This window comes from Erpetoichthys calabaricus, chromosome 11, assembly GCF_900747795.2.
Source record: "Erpetoichthys calabaricus chromosome 11, fErpCal1.3, whole genome shotgun sequence".
Classification (NCBI taxonomy): Eukaryota; Metazoa; Chordata; class Cladistia; order Polypteriformes; family Polypteridae; genus Erpetoichthys; species Erpetoichthys calabaricus.
The window spans coordinates 135,071,662-135,092,161 of NC_041404.2; the positions used below are offsets into that span (position 1 = coordinate 135,071,662).

At 52.6% G+C, this 20,500-nt stretch overlaps 1 protein-coding gene across 1 annotated transcript in view; it reads right to left on the minus strand.

The window, feature by feature from the left end:
- Nucleotides 1-20,500, minus strand: part of LOC114660947 (ras-related protein Rab-26) — a 48,849-nt gene that overhangs the window by 17,503 nt on the left and 10,846 nt on the right. The window contains exon 3 of the mRNA XM_028813977.2: nucleotides 3,412-3,453. Within this exon, the coding sequence (XP_028669810.2) occupies nucleotides 3,412-3,453 (42 nt within the window). The remainder of the gene's footprint in view (nucleotides 1-3,411; nucleotides 3,454-20,500) is intronic.

A 20,500-nucleotide genomic window follows, 5' to 3' on the forward strand; every position in this document is an offset into this window, starting at 1 on the left:
TGCTCATGATGGCCAGCAGGTATCGTGTCCTCCACTGAGACCTCCAGCAGGGCCAGAGTGGTCGTAACACGGAGCGGTGACAGGAGCCTGAGGAGCGCGCAGCCTCAAGTCTCAGCGCTCGTCCGTCCGCTCTGGTGCTGCCCCCTAGTGCCCCACCGTGGTGGTGACGGTTGTCCAAGGTGCTGAACTCTCCGAATACTTCAAGCCGTCACCGGTATTTCTTTTAAACCCTTCACACGTTCGGATCTCTAATTTCATGAAATCACGAGAAGCCCAAAGTGCCCCCCATCTCCGTCATGCCCACCCCGTCTCGGCCATTCCAGTTTTACACGTTTAGCTAACAAAGAGCAATGCTGAGTCATTAGGGCGGCGATGCGCTGCGTAGAAATGAACATCTGCGCCGCCGTCTGTCCCGAATGTTCACCAATCAGCCAAAGCCCTCGGGCTCCTTTACCGGGGAACACGGCTAACGGCGCGCGCGTGTGCGCGCACACAGACACACACACAGACACACACACACAGACACACAGGTGACCACCCGGCTGCACTTCCTCCCTGGACATCACGATAATCCTATCAGCTCGCGGCTCTTTAATTATAGCGCACTCTTCATTAATTATAATTATATTTTGTAATTAATTATTTAATTATAATTTAATTATAGCACTCTTATATAATCTCAAGAGTGGGTTTTGGCTTTCCTTACAATTCCACATTCTGTCCTCTTCTCACGGACCTCGACTTGGGCACAACTGTGGCTGGCACAATGCCACAGGCCTTCGATGGCTGTGCAGTCGACACAGGTCGTGTTCATATAGCGCCCCTCCTCAATACCAACACACTTATGAAGACCTGCTGTTGGCGTGTCATCGCTGCATCGGCCAGATAACAGTCACTGAATTTATTAAGTGCTGCCTAATGTGACATAAGTGACAAGATGAGATGACAGAAGACAAAAGAAAGTTCCAACAGTTGGAGGCCGAGAAGAGTGACAAGCCAAGAGCTCAAGTGAGGACCCCAAATCAAACACAGCCGAGAGACTCACTGTCACCCATCTGAAGACATGCCCAGGATGGGGACCCCCTGACTGCTGGGTCACTCGTGTGCCACACTGTGTTCTGAGTGGGCAGGACTAGGGTGTGGCCCACAGGTTCAGTGCCCTCCCAATGAGTATGGAGTTGGGGACATCTCATGGAAAGCAGGACACTTTCCATGTCACTTGTAATGGTGACTGGGGACAGTCAGACTGCAGTGTCAGGGGACATTTGATAAAAGCCCTGGTGTTGAGTGGCACTTCAGTTGGGGTCTGTGTCGCCCCCGAGGGTCCGTCTTTATTTGATGTCACATCACAGTCTTGTTTGTATGTAAAACACCTTGTGAGGATGTAAGGCGCTATATAGAATTAAGACACACACACGGCTCGATAGCAGCAGTGATGGCTTTGGATCCACTGCTGAGGACAGAGAGGCGGGCATCTGCAGCACAGAGGAAGTGCCATGGCTGTGGGCTCCTTTACGTTATTAATGACTGCGTTTGCCCGCCGCCACATGGGCCCTTTTGGATTTTTCTGCTTCTCTAAGCAAATGCATTGATGGCAGAAAAAAATCTGCAGGAATTCTCACCAATTAAAAACTGCAGGCAATTAAGGGAGTGCCTATTAGAGATGGCACACTGGCACCTGGGGAAATCACCTGCAGTTGGTACTAAAAAGGGTCACCGACTTAAGCAATGCCTGCAGAAGTCCAGTAGGGATGCCCAGCCTGACAGATTCACATGGCTACTCCTCGAAAAGGTGCCATATAAAATCACCAGGCTGGGCTTTGGCTTTGCCCAGACAGGACATCGACTATCATGGCACCTGGTGGCCCACTTCTTCATTAGCCTTTGATCAGTGCCCAGGTGTGATGCAGCTGGAGGGGGCTGATCTGAATCTTAACTTTGTGAGGTGCCCTCTGGAGGTGCCCATCAGTGTTTGAGCCACTTATCTTCATTCAGGTGAACCCAACTCTGTCTTCTCTGAATGCCCACCCCAGCTGACCTTCCAAGGGGAACTCAATGACTGGGCAGTGCCCAAGTCTACATAATGGAGGTGTGCATCAGAAACAAAAAAATTCAAATCAGCAGCATGGCCAGAAAGGCACATTTAAGTGTGCCAATGGGCAAATTGGCATGGCCGAACTGAAAGAAAATGGGACATGCCAGCTGGGCATGAGGGTGAAGAAGCGGGCACAGCATCCCAGCAGGACGAGCCCATCTGGACATCTGCACTCAGTTTGCTCTTTTCCCACAATGCTGGCACAATGCCGACTTTATGTTGATGTTTGCTATTTAGCTGCTGCCCTTGCCAGTTGGCCCACCTGAACTTCATCTGATTGACCTTTGCTGCCACGTGATTTGCATTGGTATCTCGCTGTCATGTGTCACATGTCACAGGTCACTTCTTATTCTCAATTACATATTAATAATGTGATTGTAATTGGTTGTGCCAGCCACAGATTTAGATGGCACAGGCTCTCCCTGGCACTCTTTATTATGAGTGACACAGGTGACAATTACAGAGGTGACTTGATGATGCCCAGCTGTTTAGCAGCAGTAGGACTTGATGCCAGGGCCTTGGCTTTGCAGAGTTCCTCCATCTGGTGACAATGGGCAGCTGTGTGTTGGCATCGCCCCAAGCAGACACCAGGGCACAGACCTGTGATGCCCCTTCTTCTTCCTTCTATGTCTGTGTGTTGTTGGCGCACAGGTTGCTGTCTGTCACCTCCTTGGCTTTACTGTTTTAAATTGGGTGAAAGGCACCATATAGTGCCAGCTGTCCTTCTCTTGATTATGATGTCAGAGCACCTTGAAATCACCAGGGGGCGCTCTTCTTGTCAAGGTGTGGGCCCACTTCGGGCTCTGCACATGCCTGCTGGTGACGGTGGCACTCTGCCACCACTGCCTGCCAGCTCCCCTTGTGCCCTCACGTGCCCTCCTCGTGCTTGGTCTTTTCTCGTTCGTGTCAGAAGACGCCCAGAGTTCTTGTGCCACAGCAGATGGCGTGCAGCCTGCTTTGATAAATTAATTAAGAAGGAGGATCTCGTGAAGACGGCGCTGCCACCTCGCCAGCTTTAATTAGCGCTCGGCACGCCGCTGACGCCTTTTGTGTTCCTCTTTATGGATTCTGTCTGCCTGATCAGTTTGGACGAGCCGCAGCCACAAGAGCGGGCAGCAGGGAGTGTTACATGGCACCTCTCACGAGCTAACGACCAATTAGAGCAGGGGAGCAGCTCTTCATGTGGCTCCTCGCTGGTTGGTTTGTCACTTCAGCCTGGTGGGCCCTCCCACCCCCATCAAACTGCAGACCCTCGCTGTCGTGCTACTGTGCCACGCTGCCCCCGTTTCCCCCGTGTACCCGGAGGTGATCCTTACCTGCAGCTTGACCTTCACGCCGTCCACATTGAGCACCTTGTTCTGAAAAAGAAGGAAAGAAGAGAGCCGGTCAGTTGAGTTGTCACCACACATGCCTGGCATGATATGTCATGGTGACTCTGAGGATGCTAAAACTGCAGTTCTTCCCAAGCTCTTGGCCACAGTGCCTGACTGCGGCAGTGCCCGCCTGTCACTTCATACCAAGCATACCCCACCGTATGTTCATGCCAGTCTCACCCAGGCCCTTCTCGACTTTGCCAATTAAACGTTTCTATTTCTGCTGCGCACACAGCCGCCTCGACACGCCAGCCCTGCCGCTGCTTATGAAGTGCCACTTTGTCGTGTGACTGAGTGAATCGCACTTCGTCCAGCATGCCCAGTGTGCCCTCGCACATGTGGGGAGGTGGTAAAGTCTGCTGTCCCGTGATCTGTCACTTTATGTGGTGTGGCTGGGAGACACAATGACTGATCAGAAGTGAGCTTAATGTGCCCAGTCAACTCAGAGGGCAGAGCAGTGACATGCCACATGGTCCCCAACAGTCCACACACTCTTATATAGTGCCTGTCCATGTTTTGGTAGCATTGGCCAGCTGTGGGCAGAGTGCCAGGCCATCACAGGGCAAAGTCACACATGCATTCACAGTTCCTCATATGGTACAAAAACAATATGCCCACACATACGCATTGCATGGAGTCTCTTCAAGTTACATCTTTAAAATGCAGCACGTTGGCAGTGCCACGCCCTCCCCCTGGACTCTCTTTGTCTCGTTCCTCTGTCGTCTTAAGGTGTGCGCCCCTTGAGGCACTGGTGCCCCTACTGGAGAGCTTCAGTGACTTATGAGCCTGGGCCGAAATGGACAGAGGGTGGACAGGCTGGCGCCTCCTTCAGGATGGCTTTGGCACTGCAGCTGCTTATCTCTTAGACAGCACAGTCCAGCGTGCCGGTGTTTCATCCACAGCGAAGTGCCACCTGTGCCAGATGACGCATTTTCAGATATTATTAGGTGGGTGAAAAATAGAGCTGAGCACAAAGTGATGAGGACACGAGCTATAAATAAAAAGCACGAGGAGCGCATCTGTGGGGGGCACACGGAGGGGCTGGTGGTGGATCTGCAGGCTGATGCCCGATGTCTGAGCTCCTGCATCACCATTGCCACCAGCTGCCACTCCTGCCACAATGAGAGAAACAACTCTTTCTACTTATAAAACTATATAGCGCCTTTCACAGAGCGCACCATCACAAGGTGACAGGAGCTGATGGGCAGCTTGAGGATTAATGCCACATTCTACCTGATCTTTAGCCACTAGGGGGCCCACACCCTCCCTTTAGCATCCTTAGAGATGTATTTGGGGGTCTCTGTGCAGGAAACACACCTCGGTGGGCTGCCAGGCTAATGAACTCGTCCTCGTCACTCATCATCCGCCCTGGACATCGGTAGTCAGACCATGTGGAAGTGTGGTGTGCCACTTCATGAAAGGCGCTATAAAAGAATAGTGTGTGAAGAGCCCCCTGCATCAGGTGCCAACAAAGAGGAGCCCATAGGAGTATCAAAGGCACCTTAAAGAATGCCCACTGGACAGCCAATACCCACCTATAGGGTGAGGTGCCCAAGTTAAGAATGAGGCAGCTGAGCTCTCAGGTTTATTCCAAGGTGCTATAAACACATCCCAAGTGACATGGAGCCTTGATAAGAGTGGTGCCAAGTGGCATGTGCCAGTGCTAGTCACTCAGTGCCTGTTGATGGGTGCGCTGCTTGGCGCGAGTCATCAATGAAGTGCAGGGACTGCGAGGAGCCATTAGTGCCAGCTTGCTGAGGGCACGAAAACTCCACATGATGGCAGCTGACATGACGAATACAAAAGGCTGTCACCTCGTTGCCAGCGGCCAGCTGACAACCTGCCAACAGACAAGTGGGGGGGTTGTAAACAACAAAAATGGGCCATCTAATGAAGTCACCAGGCCACAGTAGGTCGAGTGCTCGGTCACCCGGCGAAACTCGTCTCACTTGACTGTCACTGTTGGCATCCCAGTATACAGCAGCTGAACGCAGTGCCAAGGGCTGTCTGTTTCGATGGCAGGGCCAAGAGGTGCTCAGTGCCCACAGAACTGAACTGAAGTGGGTGGCCTGAAAATCACCTTGTGTGTGGTTAAGTGGGAGACTTTTGCATTGGCATGACAGTTGCTTTGCACCACTGCCTAGCCATGTGGGTCACGTCATCTGCCATTGTGGTGCCACTGAGGACTTATATAGCACCTTGGCACTTTGGAGTGGGCCTCCTGCTTAGGGGAGCCAAAGGGAGAAAAAGCAACATGTGGCAGAGGGCGCAAGGCTGCCACCGCCTTCCATCTGAGACTCCACCCCCCAGCCAGTGGGCGACACTCACAGCGGTGCAGTGTGAGGGAGGCACACAGCTCAGTATTTTTGGCACCTCGACCTTGGCACAGGCCTATCAACTCATCTCCCTGAATTAGCAGGCCTGTACCATACTGAGCAAGCAGATGGCATGAGCACATAACATTGATAAAAACAAGAAGTGCCATGCGGAGCAGACATGGCATAGGCAGAGATGGCAACATTTGGGCAGATGTGCCACTCGGGACAGAGCTGGAAAGCCTGGCAGGAATCTGGTGGACAACTGACTGGGCAAAGTGATCTCAACCACAAAGGCCCACCAAGCCATATAGTGCCTTACAAAGTGACCATGGGCATATGGTGCTTACCATAAAGTCATTTTTAGAAGGTCAACATTCAGGTTATATAGCGCCTTACACATTAGGAGATACACGTCACGGAGGAAACAGCGCCCGATGTGACATCACGAGGGTCGATCACTCGGCAAACCAACATGCCTTTATATAGCGCCTTACAGTGTTAGTATCCAGAAATGTGTAACCCCCCCCCCCCGAGGATAATCAACAACTCCTAACATCGAAACACAAATGCCATGGTGGCACTCTGCCCATACAATGCCAAACAGTGTACCTGGCTCTTCAGGCACACACCCACAGTGACTCACGGTGGCACGCGTGACACAAGGACAACACACAAGGACAGTGGAACTCAGTCCCAGGACCCTGTAATCACTGTGCCAACACATAAACCTGGAGACGCTGGAGTGGCACAGAGGGTGTGTGCTGACCCCTCATGGTTCTCCTCTGACCCCGCCCACATGACTGCCCCGCCCCTGGATCCACCCACAGCCCTCTTCTTTCCACCCACAGCCAAAGCTGGAGTGGGGTTGGCAGGTGGGCACTAAAGCCCTTATAGATAGGCTTCCTTGCCAAGCTGTTTGTTTTGTCTCCACTCGAGTCCCAGCGGGCATCGCTAACCCTGTCATTAACCCATAAAGAAGAGCGAATCCGACGGGGAGTTAAGTGTGCAAATTGTGCCCGCCTCACCGCTGTTTAATAAGCTGTAATTATGTGTCTAATTATCGAGGACACAGACGCAGCCCTGCTAAACAAGAAGCTACAGTGCCAGGAAGAGACAGGTGGGCAGCACTCCGCTGCATGCTCGGGCATGTCTGTGTGCACCTGAGATCAACATCCTAATGAAGAGGTGCCAGCCACCGTCAGGTCAAAGGGCAAGGGTCTTATCTTAAACACCCAAGGCTGGCAGCACAGAAAAGAAAAACAACTGCTGTGGTGCCAACAAGGGACTTGAACCCGTCTCTCAGCACATTGCCAGAAGGGTCAACTCTGCACTTTGCATAAAGCTCTATCAAGTGGGCACAGGTGGGCCCTCAGTGGTGACCTTCAAGCAACACCAATCTCCACCTGTACCAAGGATCATGCGCTGCCTCCTAATTGGCACTCACCACCTCTAACAAGGGCAGCACTGCACCTTACTGCTCCCCAAACTGCTGGGTAAGGTCATGCCAACCCTGTCAGGCACTTACTGGGTTCACTCAGACCCCCAATCTGTTTACCTAGAAAAGTTCCTTTTGTCTGAAGTAAATGGTTTGGACTTCAATCATCAACGATGGACGATGCCAAGCCCATTGATTGGGCACCTCATCTTGGGTGGGTTCTTACCTTACTCTAATGCTGCTGGGGTAGGGCTCTGAGAGGGGACTGAGTGGGCAAATGTGTGATGGGGATGTGGGGGGCTGACTGCCAGGGGCAGTGAGAGATGGGCACAGCACACCCCAGCACTCTGCACTGGTTCACCACCCTTCATTAATCTTGACCTGAACTGCAGGCCCACTACTGCCCAGCCACACAGCTGGCACAACCTCATTTGCATACTGAGAAGTTGCTCAGCAGTCTGCTTCTGGACAGGGTCATGTCACATGGCATAGATGGGGGCAGCTCAGTACATCAGTGCCCCCCAGTGGGCATGTTGTCTCTGGCCTCATCTCACTGTCTGAATACACAGCCAGTGGCACCTTGGGCACGTCTGTCTGCTCTCCAGACCTTGCCAACTGCCAGAGGTTCGTTTGTTTTCCATTCCTGCAAGTGGCAATGCCAGGATTGGCTTGTGAATGGCTGAGGTTTATACCAACAAAGTATATGTGCAGTTCAAACTGCTAAGGTGGCAGCACTGAGTGGCACAAGAGGACAGGCATTGAGTGAGCCTGGTCATTTCTGATGGGGTGGCACTGGGCATTGGCACAACACAAGTACTCACTCCAAGCCAATAGACATGACAGTGGGCACCACCATCAGATAGATTATTAATTTTAAAGCACAATTTACACTGGTGAGACTGGAAAGGGGGACATGTGGCACATGACATGATATGGGGACAACCCTAAGAAAGGACCAGCAAGCGAGTGGTGATGGCGACAAATCACATGACAACATACTTGTCCCGGGTTCAAGTCCCCATCCGTTCGGCCCCATGCCAGTCACTTGGGTTGGCTCCTCTAAATATGCCCGCCCTGACTGAGCTCCTGTAGATGTGCCCACACAGTAGACTGGTGCCCTCTCCAGGTCTGGCTCCTGTCTTGAACCTCGTGCTGCTGAGATGTCCCCAAGTTTTGGGATAAGCAGATTTAGAAAAAGATGATGAATCCATTTAGTGTCACGTGGCCCAAAGCCCACCCAGCAGCACTGAACCCCACCCTGGACATGATGCCAGTCTGTCATCACTTGAAGTCACACACACTCAGCCATGCCAGGCTGTCACCGTCACTCTTTAGGAAGTGAGGGAAAAGCTGGAATTGAACGCAGGCAGCTGGGGCAGCCAGTCTGCAGCGTTGCCCGCTGTGCTGCCCATTTCACTTCATTTCTATTTCATGATGTGTCATAAGTTGTCTTGAAACAAAACAGCAAACTGGCAAGGCCTGGCAGCCAGTTGAGTTTGGCACCCATAGTCCTGCCAGGCTGCGCACAAAGAACAGATTGAACGTTTAGCACCCCTTATGTGCCCAGCTGGCATGTAGCATGGCTCAGAGGACCAGGCTGAATGAATGTGAAAACTCGCAAGGGTCTCAGGAGGACCTCCAGTGAGTGGGCAGGGTGACATCGTTCATCAGTGTGCCAGGCTGGGATGCTGTCCAGGGGGATTTGCTCCAAATGTGCCAAACAAAGTGGGCACTGGAGGCCAGGCCACTGAAGAAGCAGAGCTGTGTGGAAAGACTGGCACCTGATGCCAGCTCAGAGGCTGATCACTCATCTGGGTGCAATTGTCTTGGTCATCTTCACCAAGAACACCTCTGGGGGCATATGGTGGATCAAGCGGTGGTCCTTCAAGTCATACAGGTGGGCTGGTGTTCAGTGCATTTCGAGGTGGTCACATGAAGAGATTGTGGTCACCTGGGCTGCACTCAGTGGCTCATCCTTCAGGTCATCTGATGTTGACAGGTGACACAGGTGACGGGGTCTTCTCACAGTCAGTTCTTTGTCAAATAGCTGACCAGCATCACTGACTGTCCACCATCTTGGGTGGTCCAAATGGACACTGGCAGCTGTAGGCCTGGTGCTTATCTTGGTCACTTGTGCTAATCCTTCCCCCAACCAACCTCCATGCTGATGCCACCCTCCCCATGAGGACGGACTTTGACGATGTTGTGTCATTCACTACTTGACACCACGCGGCCTTGCCACCTGCCAAGGGCATCACAGCAATAGGACCCATTGGCACAGGTGGCACAAGCAGTCGACATCAAAAATCAAAGCACAGACGGGTGTCATGTGTGCCACCACACTCAGCGGCGAGTGCCTGCTTCACAGCAGATGGCTTCAGGGGGCACATAGCTGAGTCGTTTGGGACCCATAAGGCCAAGCAGGGCCCACTGTCATTGAAATTGATTCTGCCAGTCAGGTAACATGGGCACCGGGCTGATGGCATAATTAACTGTCAATGAAGGGAGCAGCAGGAGTAGTGGGGCAAAATGCTAGTGCCCACTGCCTGGGGTCCCACCTTCACTTCTTATATAGCACCTTTCACCACAACCACTGCAGAACAGAACAAGGGAGCACCCAAAACATGCCACTGCTGTCAGCATTCTGGAATGCCCGTGTGTGGCACATGTCATTTCTCAATCGCAGGCACACATTGTCAAAGCGTCCAAAGTGACAGTCATTTCTTGATGGCTGTGGCCCAAACCAATGAGGACATTCAGGTGACAGTCACCTGAAATGACATGATAACTCGTCCACCTTCAGCCCACTTGTCCTGGTGAGAGTCATGGTGACAATATGCCAAGCAAAGAGGGCAGACCACTGAAGGGAATTCCCCCCTCCTTCCAGGTCAGTCAAGGCACATCACCCCCCCAGTGAGTGTCCTGGTAGTACAGTCAGCGGGCACATCCTGACTAGATGCCCAAGCCACCTCAACTGGTTCCTTGTGATCGCTGGAGGTCCTTCTATAAGTGGCATCTCTCCAAGAGGTCAGCACCCATCCTGGAGGGTCAGCCCAGTAACCCTGGCATTTTGCCCACTTGTTCCTCTTTCTTTTGGTCCCCAGCCAGTGTCCTTGACCACTCAGACTGACCGGGTAGCTGAACACGTTGTACGAGGCCTAAGACCCCAATTCATCATCATGGTCAGCATTTCTGCCTGGTGGTGCCACTTACTAGGAGAGGACCATGACCCCTGATATGGCAGTGCCCACTGCCACTTTGACTGTGTCCCAGACTGCCATGCCCCTGCTAAACTGACTTGATTTAATGCCAGAGTGAGATGGCATGTGAGTGGCAGACTGAGGGCAGTGCTGTCCATGTCCTGGGCCCCCGGTGCCCCCCGCCCTTGCCAGTTGCCCAGCTCTCAGATTCTTATTTCAATTTGTGATGTCGCCTCGAATTCCTGCTGACTATTTTATTTTTTGTGCTTCTTCTTTTTTGATTTAATGAGGTGTCATAACTCGCCGCTCTGCCATCCATTACTTTCTTAAAGCTCTCATTTATAATGCCGCACTTAAAGCTCGTGTGCCCAGCTCCCTCTTTGTAGACTGCAGTTGGCGCTCGGTGCCACACTGACAGACTCGCTTCTAATGAGCTCGGCTCAGCCTTTAGTGCCCCACTTTCCACAAACTCTTCAGGTTTTCTGCTGACAAGAAGTGGCGCATGTGCTGCCAGATCGGTGGCATGAATCCTCGGGGTCCTCTGATTTTGCTGCCAGCTCAGCAAGCCCCCAAACTGCCCTTATCAAAGTGGCATTTGAATAGGCGAAGACATGCAATTATCAGTGACGGAGCTATACTGGCGGCACAAGTGATGCCAGTCTGGGGTGGGCAACACTTCATCGGGACCAGATCTTCATTTACAGGCAGAGCCACCATGATGGGCAAAGTTGGGCCCCCCCAGGTCAGGTTAAGGAGGCCAGGATGGAAAATTCAGAGCCCAAGGCTGACGTGGCATCGGCAGGAAACAACCAAAACCCTCAGGAAAAACCCAGAGGGTCCTGACACGCTGCAAGTGGGGCACCCAGTGAGGCCAGTCGGAAAGCAAGTGGGGCACCTGGAATGCCAACACCCTGGAGCAAGTCTGAAGGTCAAAACCCAATGGGGTGCCAAAGGTCTGGGAGGAAATTCCTGAGGTAAATCCAACAGGGCACATGAGGCCACCTAATGCAGGGCACCCATGGTCATCTCTGGTAGGTCAGCACCCTTTTAAATAGGGCACCGCTCCTGGTGCGGGGTTCATCAAAAACCACATGGCTGAGTCACGAATTCGATGAGCGTGTCGGAGGATTTCAGTGCCATGGAAATGAAGGAAGGGAGGAAATGCCCTGATGATGGAGCTCACCTGATGCCACCGGAAACACACCTGTCCCTTGGCAACAAATCTCTGTGCCACTCATGCACTATACACACCCTGTGTGTGCTCAGATCTCACATAGAGAGGGACCGGGCAGGAATTGTGAGGTGGCAGTGCCAGTCACTACACCACTATGCTGCCCAGGCTGGGCTGCATTGAGACTACCATTCGATGGTGCCACCTGTATTAAAGCTAACAGTGGCAAAGCTCTTAGCATGTTTCAGCGTCTTGCCTCAGACCAACTCTGCGGACTCATTGAAGGTGGCACACAGATGCTACATGTGTCCTGGTGGCTTGTCAGCTGTGGAATGCCACATGAAATGACAAAGGCAGGTCTGTGGTCGCAATCTTATCACATGGCCACACAACCACAAATGCCAATTCATAAAGGCCCATCAGGGGTGCCAATGTCTTTTGCAGGGTACCAGAGCATCACCAGAATGATTCAAGACTGGGCATGGAATGTTGGGCACATACAACTTGAAATATTCTGCCTTGGCTGCATACATGGACATACACATGGGCACTGAGCAGCTGGGCACAAACAGCAGGCATATCTATGAGGCTTCACATGGCTGAACTCTGCAGGGGGTCTCAACGATTGGCAATATTCACTGCCAATATCCTTACCTCTCAGAGCTGGCAGAGAGTGGGTAAGGATAGCATTTGGTGCCAGGCTGTAGGCAGCAGTCCCTCCTAATTAAATCTTCACCTTTCGTAAGCCTGGCAGTGATGCATTACAAACAGCCGGTGGCACCACAGGGTTTGTACACAAAGTCTAAAGTCCCCCCCAGTCACAAAGTGAACAGTGACAAAGGGTGGCAGTGCCCACTGGAGTTATCATCTGCTTTATTCTGCTTTATATCCTGGTTGCCAGCTTTTAAAATTGGTCAGATTATTGAGTGCCATTCTGCACCTCCACCCAGACGGGCTTGGCACACTAATCATGGCTGTTTTCTTGTGCCAGTTTTCATAAAGATGACAACTGGACATCTGGAACTGAAACTCTAAATATGCCCTCATAACCAGCCTGCTGGCGATCAGACTGGCACCTCATGTGCTTTGTGTTTCAAATGTGAATCTGTGACTCAGGCAGGTGACAGCAGTGAGCCCCAATTATCTCAGGTGGTGCCCCGACAGGTTGAGGGGATGGGCAGGGTGCCAATGCACCCACTGTGCCAGCCAGACAGTAAGTGGTGAGGTGTGCAGTGGCTCTGGCTATGAAGTGCCACACAAAGAAAGGTGCATGGCAGCATGGGCACTGCATTGGCAGTTACTAACAGCTGCCATTCTATGGTGCTTTTAGATTTAAAGTGAGTAGGTGGCACGCCTCAGTGAGCAGTCATGCCCTCACTTATACCCTAATTAAGTGTGCAGTAACGCCTGAGCTGTGTGCCAGTCGTGTCATTTTGATCTCAACCTCGTTTCACAGGTCCCATTACAGCGTGCCCTCGCATAAATTAGCAGCAGCACACTGGCACAGAATGGTACTCAAGTGAAGCACGCGCTCTTGAGCTCAAAGCCACCCAAAGGTCAACGAGACCTCCTTGGAGATGGCAGCAGGACCCCCACAGGGCTCTGTGTGGGCGTACGTGTGTGTGTGTGTGCCCCTCTTGGCTTAGTCTGCTCGCCCTCGTCTCCTCCTAACGGTCCTTTGCTGCTTTCTGGCCACTTCTAGTGGACATCTGATCTCATGTGAAAGGCGCTATATCAAGACTGAGTGTGCCACCCTGGCCTTTGATGGAACTGCACCTCAAAGCTGGATGGCGATGACGGAGTGCCAGTCCTAGTGCCAGGCCCCTCAGTCGCACTCATTAAATCATCAGGCGGACGTCACAAATGCCCTCGACTCACAGAGCCTGTGCCGGGGAAGTGCCACTCGATCGCCGCTCTGCCCAATTTGCACGCAAAGCACATGGCTGTCAAAGTCGGCGCACTCCGCTGACCTTTCAGAGAAAATACGGAGCTTGGAAATGAAGGACCCGAGCTCGGCGATCCCCCCGGGACCAATTAGACCACCGTATGAAATGAAACATTCAGCAGGAATAAAAAGGGGGGCCGTAGGAGGGGGGTCTGAATAAGGCAGCACAGCGGCTGGGGGGAGGCGGCATCTGAAGTGGACGGGACCACCAAGTGAGGATGAGGGACAAAACGGGGACACCAGCAGGAGCAACTGCAATAAAGCGCCTTGACAAGGGGCTGGACAAAGGATCGCAGTAGCATGCCACCCTAGTGGGGGCACCCGAGTGCCACAGTATGCCATCAAATAAATATGTGGACTGCCGAGATAACAAAAAAACATCCATACGGGGTGGGCATCCGACGCACTGGCAAAAAACGAAGAAATAAACGAGGATGTCCACTCAACACACGAGGGGCACCGCCATACGTCTGATCAGTCGATTGACTACATGCCCCTCAATAACTGCCAACTCAGCAACATCAGGCAGGTCCAGGGAGGAACCCAACCCCGGATGGGATGCCAGAATGAGGTGCCAACCCCAGATGGGATGCCAGGATGAGGTGCCAAACCAGCAACATCAGGCAGGTCCAGGGAGGAACCCGACCCCGGATGGGATACCAGGATGAGGTGCCAACCCCAGATGGGATGCCAGGATGAGGTGCCAACCGCAGACAGGATGCCAGGATGAGGTGCCAACCCCAGAGAGGATACCAGGATGGGACGCCAGTGTGTAGAGAATTGCAATGCACTGTAAACCCCGATGTGCTACACGGACCTCCGCCATGGGGTTCCATTCATGTCTTCAGATTATTATGCCCCCTCTTTCAGGAATATAAAATGGTCGTTCCAAACTTGCGGCTCCTGACCTGGAGTAATACATTCCTCCCTTTGACCTCCGTTATTCCGTTCTAAACGTGTCCCCCGATTCAGCCCACTTGATGTCACCGGGGTCCCTTTGTTCCTTACAAGATGCCAAGTTAAATCCTACGAAATCGAGAATAATACAAAATGACAATAAGTGACAAAGTTAGGCAAGCGTGGCACCCAAAACCTGAGAACAGGCAGCTATGGCCAGTGTGGGGGTCATTTTTAGCCCCCACTTCGCCTTCTACATGGAGTTGGCACCTTTTCCCTGTGTGCCCACGAGTTTCCATCTGCAGTGTTAAACTCATACAGTCAGACTGGCATGCATGGTGAGTAGCAGACTGACACCCCATCCATAGCAGCTGACATGGGTGACACTTTGTCACATGTGCCATTTATTTTGAAATGGACAAACTGGGGAATAGCCCACAGGTGACAAACTCTCCAATAGCAGAACATTCCTCATTTGAATGAGTGCCACAAAGTGACAAACGAGAACCTAACAACCAAATCCCTGTGACAATGTGGACGGAGTCAAGCCACAGCTGTCCACAGTCCTGCCCGCCACCTCCCAGGGCAGGATGGGTCCACAGGGGCCCAAATCTGTGGTCTGAATGGCAGCTCCACCTCAGGCCTGGCAGAGAAGAGGAAGAAGACGGTGAAGAAGGTGGCATCATTGATTAAAAACTAACAGGGCTCTGCCCAATACTGAGGCTGCCACCGCAAATGAAACGATGAATCTCCTGGTATCGCCCACCAGCTCATGTGGCACTCTGAACTGTCACTGAAGATCCAGCAGGAGCACAAGAAGGGACAAGGGGGTGACTGCAGAGTGCAGGTGGGTAACAAGGAGGGCCTTACGGCATGTGCCAGCCGGTGGGCTGTCCTCATAGGGTCTGTTGATGGGCAGTGCAGTGGGCACCTGGGAGTCACTTGGCAAGCCCAGGCACCTGAGCAGTGGGACAGTGGGGTGAACTAATGGGCACATGAGCCGGACAAAGTGGTCTGGGGTGCCATACCCTCAATGGGCCAAGCAGGTACAACGTTTGAGATCAAGTTTCCTTCAGTTTGGCATCTAAAGTTTGTTGGCATGATGGTGGAGACCCAGGTCAGCGTGGCGAGGCACTGCAATGTTAGTGGGGTGGAGAGCGACGTGGTGGATATCAGCAGCTGCCCATGGCAGTGGGATGACACGTTTAGGTCATCGTGGTCAGCTTGACTTGGACAGTGTTAGGTTCAAGTCCAGGGGGGGCTCCTGCCACAGTCCAAGGCCATGCAGATTGGCGATGCTAAATGTGCCCGTGAGGCTTGTCTGTGTCTGCTCACCCTGCCATGGGGTGGCACCTCGGCCAGCCGTGTATTCACACAGATGCCAGTGACTCAGCGATGTCACTCAAGGTGTGGGCCTATTCCGTTCGTGCGCTGGCCCGGCTAAGAAGGGGTGCAGCTGGAAGCAAAGCCCCCCATCGCTTAACTACTGGCGAAGGTGGCGGCAACTATCAAGAGTAACGATTAACAGCCGAAAAATGCTTAAAAGACGCTTAGTAACTTCACCCGGTGGGAATAGAAAATGAGGGCAGCATCTCGTGTTGGCATCCTGGGGGACCGCCGTGGTGCCCGCCTCAGGCAGTTCGCTCCGTAACACCTGCTGTATAAACTGCCACTTGTGGCCAATTGAAGCATTCAGGTAATGATAATCTGAACCCCCCCACCACCACCACCCCCCAACAGCAAACCGCTCGCTTCAAAGTGACAAGAAGGAAAAAATAAAAGCGTTAGCGTCATTAATCACAGCGGCGCACGGTGCCATCAGGTGTCGCCGTCTGACGCTGATTAAGTGCAACGGGACACATTTTGACTAATGGATCCTTCGTTCCGTGGCACAGATTATTTGGCAGGTGAATTTTAAAAAGCTGCAGACGCCTCCTTAGGTCAAGCAGGGAGCCCCCCAATCAATTATTCATCTCGGAGCGGCAGGGGCACAGAGCTGCTCCACTAGTTCAGACGGGCACACCCGAGAAGAACGCAGGAACCCCGGGAGACCCTCAGCCCCTGGCTTGGGGGGACTTTGGGCCACCGCTTTTTAATACGGAGCCCAGACTGATCACTCGAGTCCCAGTGTGAAGGAGAACTAGGAGTTGAAAACGAGCCAAAGCCACCTCGCCCAGATGCCCTTCTCTCCTCTCCTCTACTTTACCAGCAAGTCCCACTGAAAACTGTCGGTGGTGGCACGGACGGCGACCCGTCACACTCAGTAAACGTGAAGGTCACACCAGAGTGCCCAAATATGGCAAGTAGAACACTAAAGGTTTGGGACCGGCGGCTCCTCTGCATGATGGCACGGGCGATGACCCCACCACTGACTGCCACGTCATTGCCACCACCTCATTTTCAGGTGGCACATACAGAGCAGGAAGGAGCCACGATGCCAAATGTCAGCTTGTTCTGCAAGAAAACCAATTTGGAAAGGAGGCAGCGATTCTGAGTGGGAAAGGTGGCATTGGAGGGGGTCTGGGCACGTCGCGTGCTCATCCAGTAGCCTCAGGTGGGACGATGTTATGTCACCCCTCTGTAATTTCGCGCCGAGTCCCACAGTTCTCCTTTGGCCTCTTACGTTCTGTGGGCGGAGCCCCACGTGGCGGGTCGTCGTCACGTCAACACCCGAGGACCCCATTTCACCCTTCTGTTCCGCTGGCCCGGGCTGTCACTGAGTTTGCAGGAAGTCCTCGATCGGTGTCTTTGTTGTGGTGACAGGCGTGCTGGCCGGTGCCCCAAGTGACTGTGTCAGATGTCACCGTGCTCATCGTGTCGTGTGAATCCTTGACACACGTCAGGCGAAGCCCACTAAAGATCGGCCCTTCTTGTGTCTTTACTTCTCCATCGACAAGAAAGCAAATGCCGGACCCCCATGAACTCTGCCGTGCTCCTTTAAATTCCAAGTGCCCAGCGTGCCCTCCTCTCTCCACGTTCGCCCATAAAAGCGGAGCTGTGTGTGGGAGTCCACTTGAAATGCATTAAAACTCTCCAGCGTCTCCATTGTGACGAGGTCCCGCTGCCTGCCGCCCACCAGTGGCCTCATTTAATGCCCGTCTTTCTAACGGGGGCAACTTCTTCGCAATTCGCTCATTCCATAATGCGCAATAAGCCAACATTCTCTTGGTCTGTATAGCGCCTTACATCACTACATCCCAGGTCAAGTCACACCAGCTGACGATGACAAAGCTAACGGACCCCCAGTGCCCGTCCCCAGTCCGATCTGAAATGACGCCCACACACAGCTAGGCAGTGAATTGAGCGTCTGACAAACAGTCGGACAGCAGCGTGGGCACCGCAGCCTGCCTTTTGGCGTGCCAGTCAGTCCGTCGCCCTCCACCACTCATGGCACCTGATCCAATGGCGGAGTTGTTCTTACTTCATAACGGAGTTCATTGTTCACGTTGCCCATTCTACGATTTCAGAAAGGCAAGACAGGGCACAATGGGCACCACTCAAAAGGGGCATTTTAGAGGCAGCGATTTTTTTGGACCCTGAAGTCGTTGTGATGTGGGAGGAAATCTGGAGATTAAACTGGGGGTCCAGGAGAACCTCCTAGAAATCCAGAAAAATCCCCACGTTCAGGGAGTGGGCTGGGATTTGAACCCGGGACACCAAGGACACCGTTAAGCACTGTCCCACCACAACACCTTTACAAAGAACTTCACCCAGTTTGGGTCACAGGGTGCCAAAGTCTACCCAAGGACCACAGGATGAATGACAGGAAGCCGCTCTGGACAGGATGCCAGTCTGCTGCAGGGCACACACACACACACATCCTGGGGTGATTTATTCTTTTGGGTTTGGTTCAGAAATCAGGATGCCACCAAAGACATGCGAGCTGCACAGGACTTGAACTCGAGTGTGCGGTGACATCACCAGCCCCTGTGCCACCCTATGCTCAGTTGTTTTTTTTTTCCTATCTCTTCTCTGTGTATGCTGAGGGCTTTGCTTGCCCACCTTGACTGACTGGAGGTCCTAACTCAATTCCAGCAGCTCCTGACTTCATTATCTGAGCTCGACTTCCATGTGTGAGTCCATCTGTGCCCTCGACTGCCGATTTGTTAAGAGCCCATTAAGGAGAGCAGCCGCAGGCTGAGATGCACGGCCTTGTCGAGCGGGCATCTGTCATGGCTGGTGTGTCATGATGGGTGAACCTTGGGCAACACAACAAGAGAAATGCACTCAAAAGCCTTTAATGTTGTCGACCCTGGCGCCACGCGGCCATGTGAAAGCTAGAGGGGCTGCATGCAAGCATTACTCATCTGGACAGAACTGTCACTTGTCACTCAACGAACTGACATTATGGTCATTTGTTTTGATAGGCAATTCAGCACCAACACAGGGCACATGTGATGTGACTGGCATGGCTCAATGTCCACAGAGAGCTGGCACTCGTCTCAAGCTCCTTGTCTGTCTATTTGGGTTTGAATAGGTCAGTGGTGCCAGCACAGTGACATAAAGCCAAATGTGCCACTCATCTATCTGCCACCAAGTGTGGCACCTCCAGAGTGACTGTCTGAAACCAACATGTGAAAATGCCAGCGTACTTGAAAAACTGAGCCCTCAGACTGTAACCAGGGAGAACATGCAAATGCCAAGCAGATAAGGGACAAGGCCCCCATGCCACAGCACTAACCATGGTGCCAATCTGTCTGTGAATTCCTTCAATGCCCAGATCCATCAGTTATTATACACGGGTACCGGGCACTCTGGAGACAAGGCAAGGAGCAGGCTGGGCTTTGAATTCAGGTCCCTTGAGCTGCCAGGCTGCACCACTGAGCCACTGTGCCATGCTTTGTGTATCAATGTATTTATGATTAGACTACAGCCCTGCAAAGGAGTGGTGCCCCATTCAGGGCTGGCTCCTTCTTTGTGGCCGGTGGCACCCTTGGCAATCCTGAATTGGATGATATGTGATGGCACATGATGTCATGCCACTCTTGACTGAGCAACGCAGGGAGATGGCATCTTTTGAAATGGCACTCAGCAGTTGAGGGGTGCAGACCCACCTTGTGTACAACTCAAGTAAGTGGCACCTGCCACCCTCCCAGTTTAAAGTCTGTGCTCCCTGACACAACTGGTGGACTCCCAGGAGCAGCACAGTTTCCTCCACCACACAGAAGAAAGAAAGAAAGAAAGAAAGAAAGAAAGAAAGAAAGAAAGAAAGAAAGAAAGAAAGAAAGAAAGGTGAACATGGCGCTTCAGCGACCGGAGGAGAAGCGCGAGGTCGATGGGCACGATGAATGACTCCGACTTTTATTTACGCGTCAGGAATTTGAAAATTCAAAACACACGGAAGATGCCGGCGAGCCAGCAATGGATGTGCCCAGCGCAGCGTCATCTCAACATCGAAAGGAGGCAATCAAGGAGCGACGCGGGCCCTCCTGCCAGCTTCCAAGAAATTGATGGCGCAATCAGCGGCAGGCGAGCGGAATGAACGCGTGTGCCGGGCTGGCAGGAGGGGCTGCTGCACGGTGGGCTGCGGGCTCACTGAAGAGAGCATTGAAGTGCCACCGTGGGACCCCCGGAGGTGACATCCCTGCTTTGAGAAGTTGCCAAGCTCTGTTTGGGCTCCTTTTGAGTGTGGGCACCACTTCACTGGTACTGACTGGCAGCCCTCCCTGGCACATTTGGCCACTCAAATGCCAGTTTTTTTCTTTTGTGTTTTTCTACCTGACTGTTTTAGGGTTTGTGCTTTTCTGTGAAACTTAATGCCACCATTTATCCACACCCTGCCCTTCACCATGCACACTAGATTACTGTGCCAGTTTTGAAGTTCTTTCCTGGTGATAATGCCAGAGTGATAGAGTTGCCACCCGTGCCTTGTTGTGATTGGCTGTTTGTATTTTATGATTTTGTTCAAGTGTTGAAGACCACCTGTGCCCCAAGGGCTCAATGATGCTCACAGTGCCACTCAGTTTCTGTCTCCCAGCTTTTCGACATGGAGATGTCCTTGCCAGCTGTGCCAACTATGCACATGATCATGGGCCATGACCAGGGCACCTGATTATGGAGTTGAAG